This window comes from Suncus etruscus, chromosome 1 (genome assembly GCF_024139225.1).
Source record: "Suncus etruscus isolate mSunEtr1 chromosome 1, mSunEtr1.pri.cur, whole genome shotgun sequence".
NCBI classification, from domain to species: Eukaryota; Metazoa; Chordata; class Mammalia; order Eulipotyphla; family Soricidae; genus Suncus; species Suncus etruscus.
In genome coordinates, this window is record NC_064848.1 from 101,744,222 (window position 1) to 101,766,209 (window position 21,988).

At 37.4% G+C, this 21,988-nt stretch overlaps 1 protein-coding gene across 1 annotated transcript in view; it reads left to right on the forward strand.

The window, feature by feature from the left end:
- Positions 1–21,988, forward strand: part of ABCB1 (ATP binding cassette subfamily B member 1) — a 99,122-nt gene that overhangs the window by 42,018 nt on the left and 35,116 nt on the right. Inside the window, 12 exon segments of the mRNA XM_049776430.1 lie at positions 939–1,110; positions 3,428–3,541; positions 3,697–3,807; positions 4,186–4,311; positions 4,395–4,598; positions 5,105–5,275; positions 7,560–7,721; positions 9,194–9,365; positions 9,548–9,615; positions 9,847–9,993; positions 13,011–13,118; positions 18,103–18,180. Coding sequence (XP_049632387.1) covers positions 939–1,110; positions 3,428–3,541; positions 3,697–3,807; positions 4,186–4,311; positions 4,395–4,598; positions 5,105–5,275; positions 7,560–7,721; positions 9,194–9,365; positions 9,548–9,615; positions 9,847–9,993; positions 13,011–13,118; positions 18,103–18,180 — 1,633 coding nt within the window.

Genomic DNA, 21,988 nt, shown 5'->3' on the forward strand with positions numbered 1-21,988 from the left:
AAGCACTGGAGAGGGCATGATATGTAGGAAATGTCTGAGAAGTTTAGGAAAAGAGGACCTGAGTACATAATGAAGATTATTTTATATTTGTAAGACAAATAACTTTGTAGACCCATGATTTTAAAAATAAAGATCTATGAAAATAAGCTGAATTATACAAAGACCAGAGCAATAGCACAGTGGTAGGGCATTTGCCTTGCACATTACCAATCCAGAACAAACCTGGGTTCAATCCCTGGCATTCCATAAGGTCCCCCGAGCCTGCCAGGAGCAATTTTTGAGCACAGAGCCAGGAGTAACCCCTGATCACTGCTGGGTGGGTGTGGCCAAAAAAAGATGAATTATACAGTTATTTTAATGTAAGAGGTATTAGATAAAAATTTGAAGCTCCTGATGTTTTGCACTTTATCCTCTAATTCAGTTTTTTTATAGTCCCAGAGTGACTCAGGATAGGAAACAGCAAATTAACTTCCTAAGCTTCTGTAAGGTTTAAAGATTGAAAAGACTTACTTTGACTACGTTCCCTTATTTTATGAATAATTTTTAAAGGCAGACAGATTTTTAAGAGAAAAGCAAGTGTTTGAATAATTTGGTTTTTGTGTCATTAATGAAAACCAGTCATGTTCACAGAAGTTGCTAAAACAAACTTTGTTTATTTCACTTTTCTTAAATTTCAGTATTATTTCACTATTCACTATGGCTAAAGAAAAGCTTTTAGAAGACTTTCCCATAAAGCACTAAATGTCTTTAAGTTAAGTTTTTTTTCTAAAAGAGGGAAATGAAGTAGCAGTAATATTACTGGGTCGTATGTACAAATGAGAAAATATTGTAAAAACACTTGCCACAGGGTTGTACACATTATAAGTTCTAGTAATGCTCATGCTACATGACCCACTTCATAAGATTTATGAGTATTTTGATAACTTGTTATTCCTCAGATACAACAAAAATTTGGAAGAAGCTAAAAAACTTGGAATAAAGAAAGCTGTAACAGCCAACATTTCGATGGGAGCCGCTTTCCTATTGATTTATGCATCATATGCTCTGGCATTTTGGTATGGAACCTCCTTGGTTCTCTCAGATGAATATACTATTGGACAAGTGCTAACTGTAAGTAATATTATACTAAGAAATTGATCATTATTTTAAATGCCAGTGTTATTAAGCGGTGCCAGCTTGACTGTAGGGAATTAATATATGAAATATCAATTGAATAATACAGAAATACACTATTAGATTAAATATAGAAAAGAAACTCCATATATCCAGTGATCAATATTGCTGTCTCTTTTGCAGATTCCTTGTACAATTAATCCTGTACTTTAAATATTACTATTGCCAACACCCATATTATGAACTTAAATTTGTTGAGATTATTTGTACCAGATTTTATGTTAAAAACCTCTAGGGTTTTTGGTTTGTGGTTTATGGTTTGTTCATACCTGGTCATGCTTGAGAGACCATATTTGCCAGTTCAAACCATGATTGGCCCAGTATTGGGCAAATATCTTAACACTTACATTATTCCTTTAGTCCTTCAGATTTATTTTCTAAGGTACTATTCAGAGAAATCAGCAAAAATAGACACTAGCTTTTTGACATCCTTTAAATAAAAGCTAATCTACCTCATAAATTTATGAAAAATGAATTATTACTCTTCCATTTTTGGGAAGAATATGTTTTCAATATTCTCTCTGGTGAGTCACACTCTTCCAAAGTTTTGTTCAAGCACTTGTCATTAAATGAAAGCTTTGTTTATTTAAAGACAATGAAATAACTGATCCAACTCAATATGTGTCTTGATATAATTAAAGTAAATGCTACTTTAGAATTTGCTTTATTAAATTTATCTTTCTACTTTATTTTTCTTTAATACTTTACTTCTATTTTATTTTTTTCAATACTTTACTTTTACTTTATCCTTTGAGAAAAATCAAGGTGGTTCCTTTATACAAATTTGTGGAATTATTGATGGGCCATTTTGTTGAAATCCTTTAAATGTTCCTTTTCTCAGGAATCATGGCTATACTCTGAATGGGATAATTATGTCTCTAGTTATTCAGTTAAATATTCTTTAAACCAAAATGCTATTATTAGGATAATGCGACTGTGTATAGACCTAGGTTCTGAGAAGAGATTTTTTTTATTATTTATTTGTGATGTAGACAGCAATATTAAGTATAATACTCCCCCAAGTTAAGATCTACCCCACAAACTGCACAAATTCCAAACTACTATGGAATAGCTTCATTGACTTGTCAAAACTGTTATCTCTTCTACCAAATGAAAATGTCAAGAATAGAGAACCATTAGAATTGTAAGGACTGGTAGGGAAATACAGAGAGATTTTACATAGTTCCAAATATGTGTATGTATGTATATAAATGGAGTTTTGCAATGTACATATAGATATTTTGCATATATAATACATATAAAATATGAAATGCTATAGTATCTGTTTAATTTGAAGAAAATGAATAGTAACATTAGTTCCCTTTACATATTGAAGAGAATGGGGCTGGAGTGATAGCACAATGGGTAGGACTTTTGCCTTGCACGCAGCCAACTAGGCTCAATCCCATATGTAACCCTGAGCCTCCAAAGAGTAATTTCTGAGTTTAAAGTCAAGAGTAACCCCTGAACCTATCTGGTATGACCTCAAAACAAAAAACACTCACACAAATAAATTCTGAAGAGAAAAGTCAAGTTTTCCCCAATAGAAAACTGATTTGGACAAAAAGTGGGGGACGGGAAGCCAAAACAAAACACCACCATAAAAACCCAAATTTGTTTATCTGTCCCAAAAAACATCGTTTGATGGCAAAAAAAAAAAAAAAAAGATTTACCTGATAAAGAACAATGTCTTCGTTTTATAATTCACAAAATATTTTCATATACACTATTTTTTTTGTTTGTTTGTTTTTGGGTCACACCCGGCAGCGCTCAGGGGTTACTCCTGGCTATCTGCTCAGAAATATCTCCTGGCAGGCACGGGGGACCATATGGGACACCGGGATTCGAACCAACCACCTTTGGTCCTGGATCGGCTGCTTGCAAGGCAAACGCCACTGTGCTATCTCTCCGGGCCCTCATATACACTATTTTATCTGACATAGAAATTCTAAGCTTTCCTAGTAGGTTCTGTTTTGTTTTTGCAAATGAGGAAATGGAAGCCCAGAAATTCTGTTAAAATGAATTGAAGCCTTATGGTCAATTATATCATTGTTTTATTGAGCAAGTAAGAGTAATTCTAGAGAATACATTAAAAACTATTAAAATGTTAAACTTTTAAAATATCTTAATATTGAAATTTAATATTCTGTACTTGTGTTGACAGGTAAAAATTTTATTAATTGTGTTAGAAAAAGTATGAAAACAATTATAAGATACAACCTAAGTAACTTGTGGTTTTTTTCAAATTCTATAGGTCTTCTTTTCTGTATTAATTGGGGCATTTAGTATTGGACAAGCGTCCCCAAGCATTGAAGCCTTTGCAAATGCAAGAGGAGCAGCTTATGAAATCTTCAATATAATTGATAATGTATGTCTGAATCAGTCATTTATTTCGCACCCTCGATATTTTTCTAGTTTATAACTATTTTATTTTCTAAAACTCACTTTAGCTATGTTACCACAAATGTCATTAAAAGTAGTTATTGTAAACTAGTAACCTCCTAAAATTTTATTCTGCTTTAGAAACCAAGCATTGACAGCTTCTCAAAAAATGGATACAAGCCAGATAATATTAAAGGAAATTTGGAATTCAAAAATGTTCATTTCAATTACCCATCTCGAAAAGAAGTCCAGGTACAATAACAAAAAATTCAAGTTTCAATAATGTATTTGATGAAAAGTTTCTGATAATTTTAGAGATTATAACATTTATCTCTGTCTGCCTCTGTAGACACATAAATATGCCTACTTTTGAGTTCAATGCTCAGTTCTAGTCCCAATCTTGCCTGGTCCCAATCTTGCCTGGTCCCTTTCTCTTTGGTTTTTGGGCCACACGATGATTCTCAGAAGCAATGCTTGAACTCAATGCTTGAGGGTTCCTTGAAGTCCTGGGGACCAAGAGGACCTGGAACCAAACCCCAGTCACTCATATGCAAAGTGGCTTGTGTCTCAGCCCTTGAGATATTTCCCTCTTGACTTGTCTTTAAATTTACTTCTTATTCACCCTGGTAGATCTTGAAAGGCCTCAACCTGAAGGTCCAGAGTGGGCAGACAGTAGCCCTGGTTGGAAACAGTGGCTGTGGAAAAAGCACAACAGTACAACTCATACAGAGACTCTACGACCCTGTGGAAGGCATGGTGAGAGGAGCTCAATGTTGCAGAAATTAATAGTTACTACTGCATACTTTTTTGATCTGCAAGGTTTGAATCACTTTTTTTAGGTCACTATTGATGGACAGGACATTAGAACAATAAATGTAAGGTATCTGCGGGAAATTATTGGCGTGGTGAGTCAGGAACCTGTGTTGTTTGCCACCACAATAGCTGAAAACATTCGCTATGGCCGTGAAGATGTCACCATGGATGAGATTGAGAAAGCTGTGAAAGAAGCCAATGCCTATGACTTTATCTTGAAACTGCCCAATGTAAGCTCTTCTCCATCCTGCTTAGGTTATAAGCTCAAGGAATAGAAAGCTGGCCTCATGTATCTCAAATTAGGAAACTATTGTAAATTGGAGGGACTTCTGAAAGGAAATCAAGGGTACTTTAGATGTGAAAGCTTTAGCAAATCTGGGGCCGGAGAGATAGCATGGAGGTAAGGCGTTTGCCTTTCATGCTGAAGGATGGTGGTTCGAACCCCGGCTTCCATATGGTCCCCTGTGCCTGCCAGGGGCAATTTCTGAGCATAGAGCCAGGAGTAGCCCCCTGAGCGCTGCCGGGTGTGACCCCCTCCAAAAAAAAAAAAAAAGCTTTAGCACATCTACTAGTAGTACATATATTTTTTTAATAATGGGGCTCATTATTGCTAAGTTTTAAGGAACTGGCTCATATTGCCTGGGCAACTTGACTTTGTTATGGAATTTCTTCATTTAAAATGAGAGCTGAGATTACTTGTTCTTTTTCTAAATTTTCCTGTTTTTTTCTGTTGTAGAAATTTGACACCCTGGTTGGAGAGCGAGGGGCCCAGTTGAGTGGGGGACAGAAACAGAGAATTGCTATTGCTCGTGCTCTGGTTCGAAACCCCAAGATTCTTCTGCTAGATGAAGCCACATCAGCCTTGGACACGGAAAGTGAAGCAGTTGTTCAGGCAGCCCTGGATAAGGTCTGTGAATCTCAGTTCCAGCTAATGTTAATTCTTATTAACATTAAACTTTTATAAAGTTATTCTTCCAAGAGAATATAACTTTTCTGATTACGTCTAAAGTTATTCCTTCTCTTGTTAAATGAAGACATCAGCATTTTCAAGTTTGTTAATTTCTACTTATGTTTTTTTGGCACTTTTTTCAGTACAGATGAATACTTTTTCACTGAAAGATATTAAAAGTAACTCTTAATGAAAAATATCAAGTTAAAAAATGGTTTTCAGGGGCTGGAAAGAGCATGGAGGTAGGGCATTTACCTTGCACGTAGACGATGGTTCAAATCCCGGCATCCCATATGGTCCCCTGAACCTTCCAAGTTCTATTTCTTGTTTTGTTTTTGTTTTTGTTTTGTGTTTTTTTTTTTTTGGTCACACCCGGCGATACTCAGGGGTTACTCCTGGCTATCTGCTCAGAAATAGCTCCTGGCAGGCACAGGGGACCATATGGGACACCGGGATTCGAACCAACCACCTTTGATCCTGGATCGGCTGCTTGCAAGGCAAACGCCTCTGTGCTATCTCTCTGGGCCCCCAAGTTCTATTTCTGAGCGTAGAGCTAAGAGTAGCCCCTGAGCACTGTCGGGTGTGACTCAAAAAAAAAAACAAAAAAAACAAAAAAAAATGGTTTTCAGTTGAAAAATTTTCTTTAGCTAATTGTGATATTTAGTTTTTCTCTCTTTTGTTTGTCTTTGGACCATACCCAGTGTTGCTCCTGGCCCTACACCCAGCAATTAACTGACTTGGGGATTGAACCTGATTCAACCATGTGTAAAGCAAACACCCATTTGCTATATATCAGTTCAGCCCTGGGTTTGTTTTGTTTGAACATATTTTTGGTACATGTTTTGTTTGAAACATAATTTTAGGATTTGTTTTATTCTTAAGATATTAAAATGCCTTTAGAAGACTAAGATATGCAAAATATCCCCAGGAGAGGGCAGAATGCTGTTAATGCTCGAAACCTACTGGAATCAATACCATAAAATGTCTTTGCTATTGGGGCCGGAGCAGTGGTGCAGGTGGTAGGGCATTCACCTTGAAGGGTCACAGTAGAATCCAAAGATGAAAATATTTTTCCATGTTTCCCTTCTATAATAGGAATACAATGTTGCATGTTCTTCAAATATCCTCTTAATTATGCTTAATGGATTTTTGAAATAGAAAAGAAGTTTTAAAAAAAATTTTGAGCAGGGACCAAAGAGATAGCACAGCTGTAGGGTGTTTGCCTTGCAAGCGGCCGGCCCAGCACCAACAGTTGTTCAAATCCTGGCAACCCATATAGTCCCCCATGCCTGCCAAGATGATTTCTGAGCACAGAGCCAGGAGTAACCCCTTTTGGGTGTGACCCAAAAAATGAAGAAAAAAATTCTTTGAGAAAAATAGAGACAGAGAGATTGTAGGATTTTCTGCCCTTGAACTTTACTTATTTATAATTTCACACTGTGCTTTTGTCAATTTTTGCATTAATTATACATAAAACATTTTTAAAGGATGCATTTAAAAGTAACTTGAGGGGTGGAAAAGCTAGAAAGGGAACAATTGTGGAGAGACATTGGCACTTGGTGAGTTTGGTGCAGTAATATTGTTTGCTTAAACTTGCAGTGGTCCTCAAACTATGGCCCATGGGCCACATATTGTATTTGTTCCCATTTTTGTTTCTTCACTTCAAAATAAGATATATGCAGTGTGCATAGGAATTTTTCATAGTTTTTGTTTTTACTATAGTCTGGCCTCCAACAGTCTGAGGGACAGTGAACTGGCCTTCGTTTAAAAAGTTTGAGGACCACTGGAGCCTAAAGCATTAATATTAACATTATTTTAAAGCATACTACCTTGGCCACCTGATTTTTAAAAAAAGAGTCTGAGAACATCTCAAACTAATGTCTTTCTCAAGCCTCTAGATTTTATTCTTTTTAACTTTGTGCTCATAACATCTATGAATGAAGCTATATGAGAGTTAAAAATAAAGATCAAATGATTCCTAAGGCTGATCAATAGCTCATATTTTTAGTTTGTTTTTATTTGGGGGTCACACCCAGTGGTGTTTAGGGGTCAGTAACTCCTGCCTCTACACTTAGGAGTTATTCCTGATGGTACTCAAGGGACCATATGAAATTGATTGCTAGGGATTGAACTGTAGGGTTTCAAACAACCTATTAGCCTATACTTTCTCTGGCCCCGGGATGAGTAAATTTTTTACTATAATTATTTGTTTACTCAAACACTATTTTTTTTCTGTCATTAGGCTCGAGAAGGCAGGACCACTATTGTGATAGCTCATCGTTTGTCTACAGTTCGTAATGCGGATGTGATTGCTGGGTTTGAAAATGGAGTCATTGTGGAGAAAGGAAATCATGAGGAACTCATGAAAGTGGAAGGCATTTATTTCAAACTTGTCACAATGCAGGTATAGATTATCTCTAGACTTGCCTAAAATGTTTCAGGCATAAGCAGATTTTTCTGTGTTAAATGCTATAAATAAATGTTACTTGATTATCTTGAGAAGTAGGGGGCTGGTGAGGTGGCACTGGAGGTAAGGTGTCTGCCTTGCAAGCGCTAGCCAAGGAAGGACCACAGTTCAATCCCTGGGTGTCCCACATGGTCCTCCCAAGCCAGGGGCAATTTCTGAGCGCTTAGCCAGGAGTAACCCCTGAGCATCAAACGGGTGTGGCCCGAAAAACAAAACAAAAATAAGAACAAAAACAAAAAGAGAAGTAGGAAGACTACTTGGGGTAGTCAAGATCAGACTAATTTTTTTAATTTTATTTTCCTTTGCAGAGGGAAAGTAAAAATAGTAAGCTGTCCACCATACTAGTCACTAACCACATGTGTGGCTACTGAACACTTGGATAGTGGTTAATTTGTGTTGAAGTATTGTTAAGTTATAATGTGCTTTTATTAAAATTGTATGCCATTCTGAAGAATACAGAACAATTTAATATGCTGAATGCTCTATTTTTTTTTTTTTTTGGTTTTTGGGTCACACCTGGCAGCGCTCAGGGGTTACTCCTGGCTCTACACTCAGAAATCACTCCTGGCAGGCTTGGGGGACCATATGGGATGCCAGGATTCGAACCACCATCCTTCTGCATGCAAGCCAAATGCCTTATCTCCATGCTATCTGTCCAGCCCCTGAATGCTCTATTTTTTTGTTTGTTTCTTTTTCGGGCCACACCCGTTTGATGCTCAGGGGTTACTCCTGGCTAAGCACTCAGAAATTGCCCCTGGCTTGGGCGGACCATATGGGACACTGGGGGATCCAACCATGGTCTTTCCTTGGCTAGCCTTTGCAAGGCAGATACCTTACCTCTGGTGCCACCTCGTCAGCCCCTGAATGCTCTATTTTAAATAAAATATTTAATTAAAATTTGTATAGCTACAAAGAAAACTTAAATGACAAATGTGGATCTCAGTATCATGCACCATTTTCTTTTGATGGTGTAGGTGCAAAAGCCTCTCAAAATGACACATAAAAAAAGATGTGACTATATGAAATAGAGATGACTATGTGGTATGTGGTATAGATGTTATTTTAGCATATTAAGTGGGAATTATTTATTGTTTGTTTTGTTTTATGGCCACACCCATACAGCTCCTGATTCTGTTTTCAGAGATCACTCCTGGCTGGGCTCAGGGGACTACATGAGATTCTATTATCTGTTGGTTACATGTAAGGCAAATACCCTACTATCTGTACTATCTCTCTGGTCCCATCAGTGGGAACTTAGTTAACTAAACTTAGTTTAGGTTTGTGACATTTAAAATAATTAACAGTTTCTCTTTTCCTCCAATTACTGTTTTTCTTGTTATCTGTTCTGATATTTTTTTTATTGGCTAACTGAGCCTAACCAGCTTTCCCGTATTTCCTGTTTATTTCAGTCACAGGGAAATGAAATTGAATTAGAACCTTCAGTTGAGGAACCCTATGAAACCTTGCTAAATTATTCAAAAGATGAGGGATCAAGTCTAATAAGAAGAAAATCAGCTAGAGGTAGTATCCGTGAACCACAAGCCCAAGACAGAAAACTTAGTATAAAAGAGGCTGAGGTGAGTGAAAGATGAAGAATTATGTCTGAAATGCTGTTGCTGTGCTTTCTAACTGTAGTGGGCAAGTGGCTATGATAGAAATGGGAACAGAAACAGTTGACCAGGGTCCTTCTCATTGCACAGTCAAAATTCCCACAATTTAAAACATCTAAGAGTCTGCAGATATTTATGGGATACAAATTTTAGAATTTGAATGTTACATGCAACATTATATTGGATCTTCAAGTCTAAACAATTTTGTTCTCTTTGTTCCAGTTATGTTCTTGTCATTTTCTAAATATTATGCTGTGGAAACATATATCTTTAATTATAAAGGAATAATATTTTAAAAATATGTCAGCATTTAAAAAATTAGTTACGTACTGGTTAGGAATGAATGTTCATTTAAAAACTGTGAAGGAAGCATTATATATGTTGAATTAATAGAGTGTCAATTTGTCAAAACTAGTATGCTGCAATATTTTGTTGTTGTTTTTTTTTTCCAGAATGAAAATGTACCTCCGGTTTCCTTTTGGAGGATCCTGAAACTAAATCAAACAGAATGGCCTTATTTTGTGGTTGGTGTAATCTGTGCCATCATAAATGGAGGCTTGCAGCCAGCCTTTTCAGTAATTTTTTCAAAAATTATAGGAGTAAGTATATTCATTTTGTAGATTTACTAAAGAATTAAATATATGGGGCCGGAGAGTTAGCATGGAGGTAAGGTGTTTGCCTTTCATGCAGAAGGTCATTGGTTTAAATCCCGGCATCCCATAAGGTCCCCCGTGCCTGCCAGGAGCGATTTCTGAGCGTGGAGCCAGGTGTAACCCCTGAGCACTACCGAGTGTGACCCAAAAAACAAAATAAAGAAAAGCATTAAATATATGAGCTTATAACTATATACAAAGGCCATAAAAGCACATTCTTTGAAATGAAACCAAGTAACCTTAAGATAAGTGAATATCAGTCTACTTTGTAATGGGAAACTATTTCCAACCATCATTTATCCTGACCATTTGGTTTCTGTCCAGAAGTCCTGGAAGCCAGATCCCTGAAATATTTAGCAAATTCCAGAAGATGATTGTCTCTTACCTGGTATGATTAGGCTCGGAGAAAACCTCCTGAAATCATATCATTTTAGTACATGGAGAATCCCGTGTTTCTGAGGCAGTCCTTGCACTTGTTTTGATAAAAACTAAAAGAACATTTTCCAAAAGACTGAGATTCAAATAAGCTGGTTGTACCTGATTTTATCAATGACATTTCAACCTGTTTTATGTTTAATGACCTATGCTCAATGTCAAGTTGAGGACTACCTGGCTTTAGCAACAGAAAACATTGTGGAGGAAGAGATTGGTCATTGCTTGAAACATGGGCCAACCATGGAATTTTAATTAACATATTTTTTGCTCTGTAAGATGCACCTGACTATAAGACACACAGGTTTTAGATGAGGAAAACAAGAAAATAAAATATTCTAAAGCAAACGGTGCAATGTGAGATTACCATCAGGAGTCGGTGTCTGGGAGGAACCAGGCTGTGAGGCCCAAGTATATTTACAATACACCAGTTCACAGCTAGTTAAATACATTTACTTAACTTTTTTTACATCATAAAATAAAAAAAAAAATGGGACCAAAGCCGTGGCACAAGCAGTAAGACGTCTGTCTTGCACACTAACCTAGGATGGACCACCTTTCGATCCCCCAGCATCCCATATGGTCCCCTAAGCCAGGAGCGATTCCTGAGCGCATAGCCAGGAATAACTCCTGAGCATCACCGGGTGTGACCAAAAAAAAAAAAAAAAAAAAACCAAAAACATAAATAAATAAATTCATTAAAAAAAAACATTTTTTTAAATACTCAGACATCAGTTCCAGGTGGCGTTCGCTCCATAAACACACAGACATTCCCCCCCCCCCCATCTTTTGGAGGGAAAAATGTGTGTCTTTTGGTATGAAAAATATGGTATGTTCTTAAATATATAAAATTTAGATCTTCCTCTACTGGGCTAACTTACTTCAGCTCTATATTTATTTGTTTAATGTAGTTATTCAAGGAACAAAATCACTGCTGTGCCTAATCTCTAGTACTGATTGAGGTGCTGAAAATATGTCAAGGAGATGGAGATAGTATTTAATTGTGTGGAGTTTTTCTTCTAGTATCGGCTATTTTATAGGTAAAGGAAGGAAAGTAATTATTTTAGAATTTGCAGGCTGTAAAATCTACTGCAAATACACTCTGCCATTAGAACACAAAGGCAGTTACATGCAATACCAAATAAATGAACATGACTGTGTTTTATTAAAACTTTATGTAAACACTGGACATGACTCATAGACTGTTGATATCTGTTGTAACAGAGTTTCTGAGTTCTAGAAACTAGTTCTAGAAACTAGAAACTGAGTTCTAGTTCGCAGAGTTTCTGTCTTCTAGGCAGAGAGGCAGACAGAGGCATCGTCAGAAAAAAAAATCAAGGTGTTTAAATAAAAAAAAAAAATTCTATTTACTCGAAAAAAAAAAATCTGTCAGTAAAGGCTTCTTTGGACTATATAGCAAAAGCTCAAAGCTTTGTTTTTCTTTTTATGCATGTCATAGTCCTGAAGGCTGACACATTAGCTCCTAAATATTTGGGAGCAATCAGCCCTCTCCTGTATTGAAGATGTGTGACACAGAGTTTAAGATTATGAACTTTGAATCAGATATTTTGGGTTTGAATCTTTGGGTTATCACTTGCTAATTATTATTTTACTGGCCAAGTAAATTAATCTCTAATTCAGTGTCCCTTTGTATAAAAATAGTGATGATAATATCGTATTTTCCGGCATATAAGACGACTTTTGAAACAAATAAAAGTCAACCAAAAATGGGGGGTCGTCTTATATGCCCAGTATATCCCAAAAAATGTTTCAATATACCACTAAATGAAACAAACAAACAAAAAAATCAGGCCGCAGAGTTTCCAAATCTCTTTCTTGGGGGCTCCCAAACAGTACTCAGGAGAACTGGGGGCCACTTTTGGCAAAACCAGCTAACCGTGTTGGTGGTTCAGTACTAGGGTCCGAGGATGGGGTGTTTGGTTCATGTAGTGGGGGAGATTAACTGACACCACCAGGGAATTGCCAGAAAAGGTGCCTATGATAAGGGACCAATCACTGCAAGGCTGCTCGGACTGCTTCTCTAACTCAGCCAATCCAAGCAGGCTTTTTATGCACGCAAATTAGACAATAATTTGGACCCGAATCTACACTGTAAAAAGCCCGCTCAGATTGGCCAGAGTCAGAGAGGAAGTCTATTGCAGTATAACCTTTGAACTTTTGCTTGTTGTGATTGGCCCACTGTGGTACATACAGTTGCAGCATAGGAACGTTCTGTCTGATACAGCAAATATAGGCCTAAACCTATGTTTTAACTGCAAAATTAGGGGGTCGTCTTATACACCGGAAAATATGGTAATCTTCAGGTTGTGGTTGTGAGGATAAAAAGAATAGAGTGTAAATGAATTTAAGCAGAATGTGAACCTTTAAGTTCAACACTAGGGGAAGCCTAACCTGATTTCATTTCTATTCAAGTTTTCTTGACCTGTTTACTGTGAAACAATGGGAAATAATCAGGCTCAGAAGAGCCACTTCTGTAACTAAACTAAGATCTTGAAAAATTCTCTTCACAGGTTTTTACGAGGCCTGAGGATCCTGATATAAAAAGACAAAATAGTAATATGTTTTCACTATTGTTTCTAGTGCTTGGAATTATTTCTTTTATTACATTTTTCCTTCAGGTAAATATCTCTATTTTCAATTTATCTTTTGAAGAAATGTACAAATATCTGTGTAATTTGATTTATAGTAATATTGTTACTCTATTAACTGGACTAGTTGCAGCTAAGTTTCTTTTTTTTTTTTTTTTTTTTTTGTTTTTGGTTTTTGGGCCACACCCTGTGACGCTCAGGGGTTACTCCTGGCTATGCGCTCAGAAGTTGCTCCTGGCTTCTTGGAGGACCATATGGGACGCCGGGGGATCGAACCTTGGTCCGTCCTAGGCTAGCGCAGGCAAGGCAGGCACCTTACCTCCAGCGCCACCGCCCGGCCCCGCAGCTAAGTTTCTTTAAAGCAAAGGTTTTGCTTCCGGTGGCTTTCTTTGCTCTTCTTTCACCTTCCCCAACTGCAAATATTAATGAAACAAGAGACCAAATGCTTGGTGTAAAAGAATATAATGAAATGAAATGAAGTCTGAAGATTCAAAATTGGAATTTAGGGGACCCTTGGCATAAGTCTGAATGTAAGTTCTCCAAGTCAATTTTAAATTCTCAAAGAAACATTTTTTTTTCTAAAAGCAACAAAACCCAAAAATGTAAAAATGTTCCACTGGTTTTTAAAATGTTTGGAAAGTTTATCATTCAACTTTTCCTAAAAGAACTGTGTCTGGGGACAGAGTGATAGTACAGAAGGTAGGGTAGGGCATTTGTCTTGGATACAGTTGACCTATGTTCAATTCTCAGGATCCCATACTCTCTCTCAAGCCCACTAAGAGTAATTCCTGAGTACAGAGCCAGGAATAAGACCTGAGCACCACTTGATATGAGAGAGAGAGAGAGTTATTGAGATTGAGAGAGAGAAAGAGATTGAGATCGATGGGAAAATGCCAGTCTTGGGGACTAGAGAGAGAGTGCAGGTTAACTAGCATGCAGCTGTCTCAGGGTTGAATCACTGTAGCCACGTATGATCTCCAGACATCACCAGGCATCATTCCTGAGTACAGAGCCAGGAAAAAACTCTGAACCCTGCCAAAAGCCATAATAATAACACCACCAATAATAGCAATAATAAAATTACAACAAAAATTGGGGAAATATTTGTAGAGTCAAACTTAGAAGCTTGCAAATAATTGGCTGAGATGAAATAGCAAAGGGATGAAGTGCTCTGAAAACAGGCAAGATGACATGGGTGTTGGTATTAGAGCTGGGATTGAAAATTGCACCAGCCCCTCATTTTGTGTCCTTGAATGAGGGTAAATAACAAATTTGAACTGTATAACCTAGGAGTTCTCAAGCTTTGTAAAAAGGGGACCGTTGGAGACCAGGCTATAGTTAAAAGAAATCTGAATAGTGGCATCATGGGCCATAGTTTGAGGACCCCTGCCCTATACAGAGAGAAGTCAAAAGACAAAGAGGAGGAGGGGAGTTAGGTGGGGCACATTTTCTACACATGTGCACTATGGGCCCAAGACAAGCAGGACAGGTAGCAGCAAAAACACTCAGCTGGCCAATAAATGTCCTTGGGGTCTGCATCTGCCTGCGGGTCATAGTTTGAGGACCTCTGATAAACTAGTTTTCTCTTCTGTGGAGATAATGTTACCTGCTCTTTCAGTCATTGGAAAGAGATAATATAAGTTCTCAGGCCTATGTGGTAGTAGTCAATACTCATTCCCTTATTAAGTGAACAGATTATTAGCCACATATAACTTTTAAAATATAAGACTCAATGACTGTGTAACATTTTGTATACTTGTACAAAAGGAACGTTTGAACTCTTTTATAGCTAAGTATTGACCATCAATGAATTTCACCCTACTGCAGTAGATGTGACACTCCAGTTATGATGAAAGATTGTTATAATATCCATTAATGTCTTTGGCACTGGTGAGTCAAGATTGCTGAGGATGAAGTAGGTTAAGGAATACAGAGGGGGGGCCGGGCGGTGGCGCTGGAGGTAAGGTGCCTGCCTTGCCTGCGCTAGCCTAGGACGGACCGCGGTTCGATCCCCCGGTGTCCCATATGGTCCCCTAAGAAGCCAGGAGCAACTTCTGAGCGCATAGCCAGGAGTAACCCCTGAGCGTCACAGGGTGTGGCCCAAAAACCAAAAAAAAAAAAAAAGGAATACAGAGGGAAGGTAGGCTTTGAACTTTGATCCTTTAGACCCAGAGACTTGAAGTGGTGGAGCAAAAGGAGGGGAAGTATTACTTATGCAGTATAATGTTGTGGAACCTGGCTTTCCTAACTTAAGGTAGTATAAAGACTCTGAATTTAGATAACTCAAAATATAGAGATGGCAAAGTCTCAGCAGTATTGGTGTGCCCGGACCTTCATTTTAGAAACTAAATTAGGTATTTTAGATTACATCTCAGGCCCCAATTCCCATTCTAGTTAGGATTTTTTCTAAGACTTAATTCACATTTCAATTCTGCTACCTTGAACTGTGACTTCCATCAATATATCATTTTCTATTAATCTGTTTCATTTATGAAATGCAAATTACAGTGACATTATAATAATTTGCCAAAGTAATATATATATAAAGTTCATTACATTGTCAGGGTAAACACGATGTAATGATGACTCTCACTAAAAAATAGCAAGAGTTGAAAATAGACAAGATATTTTCATATTTAATATATTCTCATAACATAAATAAACTAGTTATTTTCAAGTAAATTTCATTATGTTGGTTACCTCAGGATTGAATTCCATTTGATTTCTTCCCTCATCCTGCACTGGTATCCATGCTAACAGAAGGGTAAGATATGTTAAAGCACTGAGCTGAGAGAAATGGTCTATGAACATTCATTGGTGTGTGTGTCTGTCTCCCTGCTTCCTGCAGGAAGAGAAGTCCCTGACTCCTTCTCACTTTCAATAACATGGTCCCAGCTGCCGGCACCACTTGCTCTTTTGTCATCCCTGAGAAGAGGTTGCTCTTTCATTCATTTGTACTTTTTGCATGTATCTCATTTATTTATCACAACATTGTCCCTGGTATTTGAAAGCAGAGAGGGGATATGGTTGCCCTTCTTCGTTTTGCTGATTCTGCAGGGACTCAGGCCTTACTAAGGTCTCTCTTTTGTCCCTCCCATTTGTACTCTGCCATCCTGTGACTGGCCTCATCTGAAAACTGACATCTCCCATGATCCACAAGAAAAGGACAGCATTGCTTTTAATTCATGTGTTCATATTCACTGAGATAAAGATAGTCCTTCATTCCCAACTGGGACATAGCATAGTTTCCCAATCCTAGCTTTATCTTATTATCTTTTCTTCTAGCAACTTCTCTCCTTCTAGACTACATCCTCTGAGGGTAAAGAGGGGCAGTGCATGAGGTTCTTTCTTAGTAAGCCTTCTTCCTCAGTCAAATTGGTCCTATATTTTTTTCCACTTAAAACTGAGAATTTAGGGGCCAGCATGATAGTGCAATGGTAGGGCATTTGCCTTGCATATGGCTGATCCAGGACAGACCTGGGTTCTATCCCCGGCATCTCATATGGTCCCCCAAGCCAAGAGCAGTTTCTGAGTGCATAACCCCTGAGCATCACCAGGTGTGACCAAAAAAAAAAAAAAAAAAAGCCCTGAGAATTTAATCTTTTTTTCTCTGTATCCTTCATAGTTGAGGTGACCATATATTTATATTCTATACCTAAGGTTCTGGTATAATGATTAATAGCATCACTTTCACTTAATATTCAAAATGTTCTAGTTTGCATGGGCTCACCAAAGTATGGGGGTCATGGGGTCCTTTCCATGACCCCCATACTTTGGTGGGCCCATGCAAACCATAATTGCCACTCTAACATTGTTTATACAGTGCTCCTTTGACTCTAAACCTTTAAGAAACCACTAGTAAAAATATCTGGAACTGCAAAAAAAAAAGGTTTACATTAGTGTTAACATATATGCTTTTAGTGACACTAGCATTCTGGGGGATAAAGGAGGGAGAAAGGGATATATGCTTGGGAACAAGGATGAAGGGAGGACAACACTGGTGGTGATGGATATTCCTCTGATTCAATGTTAATATGTACCTAAAATACTACTGTGAAAGATTTGTAAGTCATTATGATAAAAAAAATTGTGTTTTATTCAGAAATGTTCTTTGACTTACATGTATTATATTAATTATATATTATGCTATGTTATGTTATGTTACTATATTATGGTATGTCAGTTTACCTCAATATGTTAATCAATTTTGTCTCTTGAATAAATTCTTACAATAAAAAAAATGTTCTAGTTTGAGGGCTGGAGTGATTTCACAGTGGTAGGCTGTATACCTTGCACACAGATGACCTGGAACAAACCCAGGTTTGATCCCCAGCATCCCATATGGTCCCCCAAACCTGCCAGGGGCAATTTCTGACAGAGCCAGGAGTAACTAACCCCTGAGTGTCACCAGGTATGGCCCAAAAGCCAAAGAAAAGAACCAAACAAAAATGTCCTAGTTTGGATGCTACATAATATAAACATGCTGTGTAGTATTTCCCTGTTTGGGATCAATTGTTACTACATGAATGAATGAATGAATGAATGACAGTTGGCTAGAAGAAATCAGCAAAAGTGGGAGTGAGAAAGACAGTGAAGAATATTTCCAATTAAGTCTTCATTAGTACCTCAGCAGATTGGTGATGACAGTATGTTTCCAAACTAGATTGATGTGGTATTGCCACCCATGGCTAGACCACCATGGTACACTGTCACTAAAATATAGCCAAAACCTGAAATAGAATATTTGTTTTTGTTTTGGGGGCCATACATGGTGCTTGATCAGGAGTTACTTCCTCTCTCTGAGTTCAAGAATAACTCCTGGCATGCTCAGGAGATCATTTGAGATGCCAGGGATCTAACCCAGGTTGGTTGCAAATGCCCTATCTGCTGTATTTTCACTTTGGCCCCCGGAAATAGGGTATTTGAACTGAGCCTAGTGTCTTGCTTTAGCCTTGACTAACATCAAGTATTTCTGCATAGTCAGTAACTGAATCTCTAATCTTCTTGTTCACAGGGCTACACTTTTGGCAAAGCTGGAGAGATTCTCACCAAGCGGCTCCGATTCCTGGTTTTTAGATCTATGCTACGACAGGTATGTCTATGGAAGGATTTACCCACACTGTGCAGACTCCCAGTTGTGGTCTCAGAAGGTTGATACACTGTCGGGTTCATCAAAGTAAGCCCTTGTACTGATCTTCCCTCAGTCTCATTGTCCTGATGTGCCAGAGACGTCAAGCATAGACTCCGAAGCCCTGCTCTCTGTTTGCTTTGAGTTAAGCATGAGAAATGCATTGTTGGAGGACAGGGTCTTTGGAGCAGACTCATTGACAGCTTTGACTCTGTCACTGTTGCTGAAGCAGTTTTTCTCTGTCATTTATCCCTGTCCTCTTTCTTTACCTTGGGAAACCCAAAACACTTGTGTTTTTTTTTTCCCACTTAAACATGCCTCTGGACCTAGTCTCTCCATAAATCAAAATTCACTCCCCTGGTCCAGCATATTTATTTACTGTCTGCCTAAGTGACACATTGATTGAGCTTCAGTATTAATAGCTGTTTATAATACATTAAATTCCTCATATTTTATCCCTTTAAAGTCCCAGTAACAGCAGTCATTAATATTTTCCTTAAGATGTGAATGAATTCAGAGATTTTTTAGCAATCTTTGATGTTTTTACATGTTGATATTTCAAATGTATGCTTATAATGTTATAGAATTTGAAAAATCCAACTTCTCTCTCATACACATACATACATATATATTATAATATATGTGTATAATTTTTCCCGTTCCCACTTCCAAAACTTCAGTGCATTATACCAACAGAAAGATTTCTCTATTCATTACGCCTTCCTGTTCTTTCTTTCCTCTGGAACCACCCATTTTTACCAAATCTATGAGATAGTCTTATTTTTTGCCAATTCATTTGCCTAGGTTACTTGTTTTCCACATGTATGTAAAATCATTCTTTATATTTTTCACTTCTTATTTAACTTAACATAATAACCTCAGGATTAATTATATTCCAAAGGCATAGTTTCAATAGCCAAATAGTATTCCATGAATCACATATACCACAACTTCTTTAGCTACTCATCCATGAATAAACATTTAGATCAATTTTCTTTAAAAAAAAAGTGTTAAAATTAATTGTAAAACAGAATTTTCTTTCTAAAACAATTTACATTTTTTAAATACACAATGGCCACAACAATTGGTTTGAAATATGAATTTGATACATAAATAATATGTTCTTAAAAAGATGTCTGAACTGATGATTTGTAGTATCTGCTACTTTCCAAAGTGTTTGGCTACTGTAAATAATGCTTCTAACCATGGAAAATTTTGTGTAACTTTATTACTTTTAATTTAAAATGCCTAATCACTATTAAGTAAAAGGATGGCCTAATAGTGTTCCCTATTAGGGGACCTGTACTTGAACCCTAACAGAGAAGCAGCTGTTACTGTATTGGGTTTTTTAGATGACCATTTTATTTTTATCTCTTTTAGTTCTAGTCTATTTCTATTACAATCAGATAAGAATGAAGACATATTTGGGCCAGAGGAATATTACAGTGTATCAGGCACTTCCTTGTATAGAGCCAACCCCAAGCCTACCAAGAGTGATCACTGAACACAGAGCCAAAAGTAAGCTTTGAGCACCATTGGATGTGCCCGTCTCCCACAAAAGAACAAAGACATATTTAGGCTGGTGACTGATAGAACCAGAACTAAATCTAAGGAATGAGAATGACTTCACCACAGTGTATCCTGCTGTAGGTGTTTTAGTCAAACCAGATTCATAACTAAGATTCTTTTTAGGCTCAGATAGTCCTTCATCTAGGTCCATTACCTTATTACTCCTCTTATAGGCCATCCCCCAAGTCCATTATACTTTAGAAGCTGTGCCAATGGTTTTGAAGTGCCCTTTTCATAAATTATTAAGGACCACTAATGGGCATAGTACTAAGTATTGTAAGTAATTCAGGCTCAGACAGTTCCTACTTTTAAGCCAGTTGCATTTTAATATGGAGACACTTTAGTCCTCAGAAGTTTCAGGAAGCAAATTAATTGTTGTTGTTATAAATTATACTCCTGTTTCTTTCTGAAATATTTTGGAGGTAAATGGTAGGTGCTACTTAAGATTTATTTTAATCATCAGTTCAGGAATCTTCTTAGGAAAATGGTTATTCTTTTCATAATTTTATATTTCAAGCTTGATCAGTTTGGTATTTGTGTATTTAAAAGTAGAAGTAAGTATAGAGAGAAACGGTATTTGCACAATGTTGATCTTAGTTTGCTCCTTAGCACCACATATATTCCCCCAAACACCACCAGAAATGATCTCAGAGCTGAGAGCTAGAAATGTCCCCAAATCAAACAAAAAAAAAAAATGTAAGTGATTCCATTAAGAAAACAAAATCTTATGTTGAATTATAGAAAAGGGTCTTCTAAATCAAATTTGAGAGTGGGAGAGGGCTCCGTGGCAATTCTGAACTGAAAGGCTCACTGGTATTGAGTATTGCCTGGACAACCCAGCAGTGCTTGGTGGCCTCCATGGAAGCACCTAGTGATGCCCAGGAAATCATACTGTTCTGGGATTGGCTGCATGCAGACCGTGCACCTTAACCTCTGGACTACCTTTCTTTCTCAGAAAAGTTCTTTAAAAATATTTTTGCACCACCTAGCTATGCTCAGGGCTTACTCCTGGATTTGTACTCAAAGATCACTCCTGGCAGCAACTGGGTGACCATATTGGGGGGAGGGGGTACTAAGGATTGAGCCCACGTCACATCTGCTTACAAAGTAGGCTTCCTACCTGCTGTAATATTGTTCCAGGCTGGAAGTTTCATTTTTTTAAGAAAAAACTTATTTCCCCACTCTCACAATACCAAGACCTCAAATATGGAAGGCCTGTGCTCAACCACTAGGCCATTTCTTAATATTTGTGAAACTGCATTTCACTTTCTTCTTTTACAGGGCTTAGTTTCTGACCTAGTATTCCCTATATCAGTAAATGTGAGCCCTGCTTAACCAGTTGTTTAGACTAATCTTGGGTTTATTCTTTATGCTCTTTAGGTTTAATATGGCAAAAGCTTCTGACTTATTTTACTGCCTCCATCCTTATCTCAATCTAGTAGATTCAATTACGAGAGTCAGAGTCATTATTTTTAGATTTAAAGCAAATCACTTTCCTGTGCTAGTATCTTACAGTATAAAATCAGCAATTGGTTGATTACAGTTACAGTCAGCTGGAACAGCATGTAGGGTAGCTTCCACTCCTCTCAGATCTTATTCCCACCATATCACCTAACTTCTAAAACACAATTTAGCTGTTTTCCCAAAGCACAATATAATCTTCACTCTGATTCTCTGCCCTAGGACATATTGGGTAGTAGTAGGAGGTCCAAAGGAAAATGGAAATGTGTCCAGAGGACAACATTTTACACATGGTAGCCTTTAAGACTGTCTTGCTAGTGTGTGAACAGATCAGATATGCCTTTGCTTAGGGTCCTTTAACCAGGCAATTTCTTCCTTCCCTAAAATAGTCTTTTTTATATTATTCAGATCTCTGCTCAAATGGAATTTTCTACATGGCCTCTTAGTGGTCAGAGGACCCTATGATGTCATATGGAGTAAAACTGAAAACCTCATAACATGTGAAGCATGTACTCTAACACTTGATATATGTCCCCAACCCTCTTTCCCTGCATTCATTGCTTTCTTTTCTTCTTACTGTGTTCTACTTTTCTTCCTAGGTGCTTGTTGGCATCTGACAGATTGTATATTTATTTAATTGTGTTATCTGTCTCAAGAACGTGGATTTAGTGCAAGCTGTAACTTTGTCCTTTTTGTTCACTTGTATAGTTCCAACACCTGGATATAATGTTTTGAACAAAAT